The 8,074-nt window shown below is 42.3% G+C and overlaps 1 protein-coding gene across 1 annotated transcript; it reads left to right on the top strand.

Annotated features, from left to right (window-relative positions):
* The first annotated feature begins 1,818 nt into the window (after nucleotides 1-1,818).
* On the top strand, nucleotides 1,819-7,555 carry LOC100706639 (adenylosuccinate lyase). Its single transcript, XM_019358113.1, has 11 exons — nucleotides 1,819-2,004; nucleotides 3,561-3,764; nucleotides 3,852-3,896; nucleotides 4,207-4,286; nucleotides 4,398-4,569; nucleotides 4,668-4,714; nucleotides 4,826-4,916; nucleotides 5,019-5,088; nucleotides 5,167-5,314; nucleotides 6,916-7,066; nucleotides 7,289-7,555. The coding sequence occupies exons 1-11, from the start codon at nucleotides 1,861-1,863 to the stop codon at nucleotides 7,373-7,375; spliced, it is 1,239 nt and encodes a 412-aa protein (XP_019213658.1). The 5' UTR covers nucleotides 1,819-1,860; the 3' UTR covers nucleotides 7,376-7,555.
* The last annotated feature ends 519 nt before the right edge of the window (nucleotides 7,556-8,074 follow it).

The raw sequence follows: 8,074 nt of genomic DNA, 5'->3' as shown, positions 1-8,074 counted from the left end.
CTTTCTCACTTCCTTTTTATGTCATTCCTTAGTTCCAATGTTAACTGTGTGTCTTTAAATACTAGGGGCTTAAGAGACAGTGTTAAAAGAAAATCAATATTTTTGTTCTGTAAAAATGTAAATGCGAACTGTATACTGCTACAAGAAACACACTCTGTGGAGGCAGATGAAAATTTTTGGTCTAGTCAGTGGGGGGAAAGAATAATTTTTTGTCACGGTACTAACAAATCAGCTGGGGTAGCCTTACTATTTAAAAACTTTCGTAATAAAATTGAAACTCATAGGAAAGACAGTCTGGGCCATTGGCTAATTTGTGTACTCAAAGTGGATAATAGCTTTTTGATCTTATGTAATGTTTATGGTTACAACAATGTAGCTCAGAACAAACTTTTATTAACTGAGATTACCAGTCACCTAAAAGAACTATCTCACAAATACTCCACAAACAATCTTATATTAGGTGGAGATTCCAATATGGTTTATGATGAATGGCTTGATAGATCACCCTCTAAATTCCATTCCCATCATATAAATTCATTTTTACACAACTTCTGTCTCAATCTCAACCTAATAGATCCTTGGAGATTAGCAAACCCACTTGTTCAGTCCTTTTCGTGGTTCAAGCCTGATTGTTCGGCTAAATCGCGTATCGATTTCTGGCTAATCTCAGACAGTTTAATGCAGAATAGTGTAGATGTGGGTGTCTCAGCTGCGCCTTTAACCGACCACTGTGTGATACATTTCAGTGTCACTCCTCAAATTAAAAACTCTCATAATAAAGGTTACTGGAAGTTTAACTCATCCCTGCTTACCAGTGAAAATTTTAGTAACGAAATACTTCGACAACTAGAACTTATTTCAACTAATGAAAACATAAGTTCTTACACAGAAAAGTGGGAATTCTTTAAGTTTAAAGTACGTCAAATCTCAATTAAACACAGTAAAATAATAGCTCATCAGAACAAGCAAAAAGAAACTGAAGTTATCAGAGAACTTAATCACATCTGCTGGAAACCCTTTTTTAATGATAATGACAAACAACGTAGAAGTATTCTACAGTCTTCTTTAGATGATATTTATACTAAAAAGGCTAAAGGAGCATATCTGAGATCCCGAGCCAAGTGGATCGAGGATGGCGAAAAAAGTACAGCATATTTTTGTACATTAGAAAAGATAAGACAAGAGAGAAACGCCATAAATAGTCTACAAATTGATAGTCGGCTATGCACTGACCCTCAATTAGTATCTAAAGAAATCTTTACCTTTAACAGTATTCCAGTATTATTGCAGCAACAGAAATGCTTTCCATACTGATACTGAGTTTGGTAAGATATCTATCCTGGGTAAAGAGCTCTCTATCAGCCAGTTAGCCGACGATACAACCATTTTTCTAAATAACCTGAATGAAATCCCCAAAATTCTGCAGATTATTGAAACTTTCTCAAAAGCTTCAGGGTTCAATCTGAATTTAAACAAATATGAGATCTTACCCTTAACACTAGATTTACCATTGTTGTGAGTGCGCACTAGTGATGTGCAGATCGATCCTGAAATATCGATTCCTGCGATACCAATCATTTATGTTCTAGAATCAATTCTCACATTAAAATATTGATATTTTAGTAATTTAGAGTAAATTTGTAGTTTATCATTAACAGGAACACAGTGGAAATAAACTATAACATTCGGATTGTCTACATTCAAAGGAACTACTTCCTCTTCCGCCTTTCATAGTCATGTGCGAAATACGGCTGTATAAATGTCGAGGAATCGCTATTTCAGGATCGATCCGCGCATCACTACTTAAGATCCTGTCGCTCCCCGGTCCGTACCCTCACAGTTTTCACGTTTCTAGCAACCATGGCTGGAGCCGAAGACATGAATAAGTATCGCTCACCTCTGGTGTCCAGATACACCAGCGAAGAAATGAGCTACAACTTCAGCGACAAAAAGAAGTTCATCACCTGGAGGAAGCTGTGGATTTTCCTCGCCAAAGCGGAGAAGGTTTGATATAACGACCCATTGATACAAGCTAATGAAAGAAGTCTGCGACCTTTACAGAGCCCTATCAAGTTTCCTGCTCTAAACATAGTTATAAGGAAGTCTTAAGAGCCGTGTGGATGCTGCCCGGTGCTGACTGAGCAGACTGCTACCATACAGTAATCAGTGTCATAGGTCATATTTTAAATGAACATTTGGCTACGTCCACACGTACCCGGGTATTTTTTAGAAAACGCAGATTTTTCTATGCGTTTGCACCTTTTGTCAACACGTAAACGGCGTTTTCGGTCACTGAAAACGGAGACCTTTTTAAAACGCCTGCCAGGGTGGATATTTTCGAAAACTCGGTTTTTGCATTTACGTGTGGACGAGGAAAACGGAGAAAAGGCAGCGTCAAAGGTGTGCGCCATTTTTGACGTCACACGGTGCGCCACGTTGTTTCGGTGAAATAAACTTCTACAATACTGTTACTGTTAATTGTGCTCTCTGCAGCGTTTAAATCCTTACATACACACAGTTACTGTCCCTCCACACATACGACTCGGTTCTGCTTCTGTGCCCCATTTTTGTTTACTATTTCCCACCGAGGCTTCTAGATTTCTGATTGGCCAACATTTCTACACGGTTAGGAATATATCGCCAACTGTTGCTTTGGCATGTTCCCAGCAGCGTTTTCCTTCATTTTTGCGTTTACGTGTGGACGGGATTATTTTTTTTAAAACAAAAACGGAGAATCTCCGTTTTCAAAAATACCCGTCACCATTATTATGAGATTCTAAAATTGAAAATCTGCAGTTTGTTTTCCATCGCAGAGCCACGTGAGCATCGACACGCATGAGTACATGTTCTGAATCATTTGAACAGCTGCTGCTGTCTCGACAGCGAATGTTACTGTGATGAACAGAAAGCTCTTCAAGTGGGAAAATTAGTAACAGTAACTCTGGCTAAATGCTGTTGTGTTTGTGGCATCTTCTCTACTGAGGTTTTATTTGACCTGTCTGACCTATGACCCCTTTGACCAATCTGTAGTGCTGTAGGAATCACGTGACTACGGTGTCCCAGCAGAATACAGTCAGTCTAATCAGGATATTGAGTGCCTGTGCCTCCTCACGAGGACAGCACATGGTGATCAAAACTGGAGAAAAGACACGCTGACAGACTAATGACTAATAAACAGCAGGCTGTTTGTTATCAGCTTAGCAATGCAAGTCACTGTGACTTTCACCCAAACATCCTTTTCATCAACCGCAGAGCCAATACTGCAAATATGTGTATTTATATAAAACACATTTGCATTTGTGACTGTTGATAAATGAATATCTTAAAAGTAAAGAACTGTATTATCAAGAGTCAAAAAGCGCCACATAAAAAGTAGGATGTAAGTAGGAAGCAGCTTATAAGTAAACTCTGAAAATGAATGAAACCCTGCAGGAAATGGTTCAGAATTCATTCTGTAACTACAAGCACTTTTGTTTTGCCATCTCTAAATTTATCAAGTTGCTTGTAGAAACTCTTCCTGTTTGTCATCATGTCTCTGTGTTCAATGTTCTCCTCCTCAGGCTCTGGGTCTGCCCATCACTGATGCCCAGATTGCAGAGATGGAGAGCCATGCAGAGGACATTGACTTTGCCATGGCGGCTGAAGAAGAGCGAAAGCTGAGGCACGATGTCATGGCGCACGTCCACACCTTTGCACACTGCTGCCCCACAGCTGCTCCCATCATCCACCTCGGAGCTACGTCATGCTATGTGGGAGACAATACTGTAAGTATGACTATTGCACAAATAAACCCAGCAGTGATGAGTTTTGACTCTTTAAAGCTTCTCATGTTTGTCGTTTCTGTTCTTCAGGATCTCATTGCATTGCGTGATGGCTTCAACATCCTCTTGCCCAAGGTGAGACTCACCTGTTTGTCCAGAAATTCTATGAAAACAGTGCAAATTAATATCAAACAAGCTTGTCAGCTAGTTTTTTTGTTTTTACAGTGAGTCCATTAAAAAAACTAACAGGACATTTTCATTGAATTGAATTCATGAAAATTATATTTAAAGATTACAGGACAGGCTATGCATCATATTGGTCACATTTATTATGCATCTTCACTGCTTCTGGGAGCTAAAGATCAAAGTTGGCTGTTTGTAGCCCACGATGTAAAATAAGTTGGACACCGTGATTTGCATCATTAAAGGCTTGTTTTTCCTGCAGCTGGCCAGAGTCATCGACCGGCTGGCAAACTTTTTAGAGGAATACGCTGACCTCCCCACGCTCGGCTTTACACACTTCCAGTGAGTCCGACTGCAGCTGCAGTGTTTTCATAGGCCTTCATCAGACTGATGGAGCTGTCTAACTTTGATGTCAAACACACCCACTGTGCCCCTCTCCTCCTCTCTGTACAGGCCTGCCCAGTTGACCACAGTGGGGAAGCGAGCGTGTCTGTGGCTGCAGGATTTGGTGATGGATGTGAGGAACCTGGAGCGAGCCCGCGATAATCTTCGTTTCCGTGGAGTCAAGGGGACCACAGGCACCCAGGCCAGCTTCCTGCAGCTCTTTCAGGGGGACCATGACAAGGTATAAACAACCATAAGAACCACGTGGGTGGTTTCTGAAGTCCCACAGCACCGTATTGTGATGACTTTTTAATGTCAGTTTTCCTTGTGTGCCACCAGGTGGAAGAGCTTGACAAGATGGTGACAGAGATGGCTGGCTTTAAGAAGTAAGTATCAAACTCCTGTCTCCAATATTAACTGACATGTTTTTTAAATATGGTCCAAGGAGGAACAGTTTGAAACACGGGCTATAACTAATTTGTTCCATTCTTATCCAGAGCCTACCTGGTGACCGGACAGACGTACAGTCGTAAAGTGGACATAGACTGCATGTCCACCCTCGCTGATTTGGGAGCTTCTGTGTACAAGGTGAGGAAATGTCTTCGTTTATTGGTGGTTAAAGAAACTTGGGTCTTGAGCTTCAAAAGCTGATCTAACAGAGTCTAAACTTTATGCTGTCATCTGCTGTAGATCTGCACAGACATCCACCTGCTGGCCAACCTAAAAGAGATTGAAGAACCTTTTGAGAAGGAGCAGATTGGTACGTTCGCTCATTCAAAAGCACTTTTTACCTGTTAAGCTGTTCCTCAGCCTAAAGCTTTGCCCGCTCCTCTTCCAGGTTCCAGTGCTATGCCCTACAAGAGGAACCCCATGCGTGCAGAACGCTGCTGTAGTTTGGCCCGACATCTGATTACGTTGATTGCTGACCCCCTGCAGACTGCCTCAGTGCAGTGGCTGGAGAGGACACTGGATGACAGCGCCAACAGGTCAGCCAACACAGACACACTTACACAGCTGTGAATTTGGTATGATGCAGTTCTCCTCTGTGAAGTAGATATCACATCAGTGTAGACGCGTACAATAAATAGTAGTGAACAATGATTCTCAGTTACGAGTGTTGCTTCTGCATCAGCAAGGTCTTCTTAAAAAATTAAAGACTTGAGAGGAACAAAGAATCCTATAACGGAGAGAACAAAAGCTTAACATTTTACAATTGTATGGTAGTATGAAGTAAATTTGTTAGTTAAACATAGTGTAAAAATAGCTGAAATATTAAAAAAGTTGAATAGTTCAATAGTAAAAAAATAAGGTAAACCAAGGTGAAACAGTTGTGTTCACTGATAAATTAGTGCTAATATGATTTCCTTCCTCGCTAGTCTGTAACCGTGGATCGGTCCGCCGGGGTTTCCGCCCTTGGCCACTGCCTGGAAAACACTGCACCTGACCCCTAAGGTGCCTCCTGCAGGTGGTGGGCCTACAGGAGGGTGGGTCCAGCCAGGCCCCATGGGCCAAAGCCCGGTCACGAGACACTTGCCCTCTGGCACCCTCCCCAGGACTGACTCCCAGGGTGGGGCTTTGGTAACCCTAACCTGGGCAGGGTGAACTCTTCCCTATATTTTTCACTCATTGCGGTCAGCCGGACAAGGGTGGAGTGCCAGGGTCAGGGATGAGTTACTGCCCGAAGTGGAGGAGTTTGAGTATCTTGGGGTCTTGTTCACTAGTGACGGGAGAGGGGAGCAGGAGATCGACAAACGGATTGGTGCTGCAGTGATGTGGGAGCTGTAGCGGTCACATTACCAGCTACCATCTCTAAGGGTCTTTGGTCTCTCACTTAGAGATAGGGTGAGTAGTTCGGCCATCCAGGAGGGGCTCAGAGAAGAGCTGCTGCTCGTCCACATTGAAAGGAGCCAGTTGAGGTGGTTCGGGCATCTGACAAGGATGCCTCCTGAGTGAGGTGTTCTGGGCATGTCCCACCATGAGGAGGCCCCGGGGCAGAGCCAGGACACACTGGAGAAATTGTATCTCTCAGCTGCCCCAGAATAAGCTGCAGGAGGTAGCTGTGGAGAGGGAGGTCTGTTTCTCTGCTTAGGCTTCTACCCCCATGACCCGGCCTCAGATAAGAAGACGATTGATGGATGGATGATTTTCCTGTTAGAAGAATAAGTAGCTTAATTTAAATTAGGCTAGTTTGGAGAGCTAACTGTTAGTAACAGGACTATGATTTTTGCCCACAGTAGTTTTTATGGAGGGCCACAGTGACTGCCCACTTTTGTAAGGACTCTGGTTTTAAAAGTGGATTTCTCCTTCATTTTTCCCACTGACACTTCAGGAAATCCATGAGTTTGAGACCTTGAACCAAGCCAAACAGCCAAGAGGAATTGTGGCCATAAAGGGAAAACAAAAAAAACTGAAGGAAAAAACAAAAGAAATCAAGAGTAAAAGACTGTCATTGCGTTAATGGTTAAAGAACTACACATCCTACAGTGCATTGCACATTGGTACTGAGGATTCAGTGGTTGAGTAAAAAGCTGTTACTTGTCGTTACTGATGGTTTCTTTCCTCTCTTCCCTGCCTTGCTCCTGTGCAGGAGGACCTTCCTGCCAGAGTCCTTCCTGGCAGCCGACATCATCCTCAGCACGCTGCAGAACATCACAGAGGGTCTTGTGGTCTACCCCAAAGTCATCGAGACACGCATCCACAATGATTTGCCCTTCATGGCCACAGAGAACATTATTATGGTGATGAACAAGTCAAAATACATAATAGATACAAAAATGGATTACTGGCAAATTATGTAGTGGAGTGTGAGATGAAGTAAAGTTGCTTCATCTATTTAAAGGACTTCGAGTTCAGTCTGACAACAGATGAATGTTTTCAGCCAAGCTGCAGCTCCCCTATTACTGCAGCTGTGTCTGTTGCCCCCCCCTTGATGACATTTTCTTGTTCCTGCTCCTCTTCAGGTGAAAACATTCCTGGCTGAAGAAATACGCCCCTTACTGGAGCCGTATAAGGCCAATATGGACGTCAAGGTTGAGCTTGTGCTTTAAAACATCAGTGATATCTTAAGCTCAAGAGCACCTGGCTGCAGCCACTGGGGAGCGCCATATTGTGACCTCCACACTAACCGGAAACATTTAACGTCCGTTAAATCGACTTTGACAGCAAAAATTAAATTGTATTTTTGTTATTATTGATGCTGCTGATAAATAAATTTGATTCTAAGTGTTTGTTTTTAACAATCTGGGTTTATTAAAAAAATCACCATCTCTTCAACTTGTTCATGGCCAAAAGTGTCCATGTGTTATGTTTTTGTTTCTTTGCAACTTTTTCTGCTTAAAGTGTGTGTGTGTGGGTTTTTTGTTTTTCTGTTTTTTTGTTTTTTTTTTCATAAATGTAAAAAGTAATGACCATTTTACATTTTTAATCCTTCAAACACCCTTTTCTAGTACAATGCACTTGTTTGAAGACAACCTCAAAACTCACCATTTCATATATCAGCAGTGCTACTGGAAATTATTGTACAGTGGTCCCTCGCTATAACGCGGTTCACCTTTCTCAGACTCGCTGTTTGGTTTTTTTGTTCTTTTTGGGGTTTTATTTTTTGTTTTGTTTTTTTAATAAACAGCAAATGGTTTATTTGCGTTCTGATTGCTGACCATTGTCAATCAATCTATTGCCGTGTCTTTTGCACGGCAGCGGTCCCCAACACCAGGGCCCGTTTGGTACCGGGCCGCGAGAGTTGAGGC

Source organism: Oreochromis niloticus, linkage group LG4 (genome assembly GCF_001858045.2).
Source record: "Oreochromis niloticus isolate F11D_XX linkage group LG4, O_niloticus_UMD_NMBU, whole genome shotgun sequence".
Taxonomy (NCBI): Eukaryota; Metazoa; Chordata; class Actinopteri; order Cichliformes; family Cichlidae; genus Oreochromis; species Oreochromis niloticus.
This window is presented reverse-complemented; position numbering and strand designations above follow the sequence as displayed.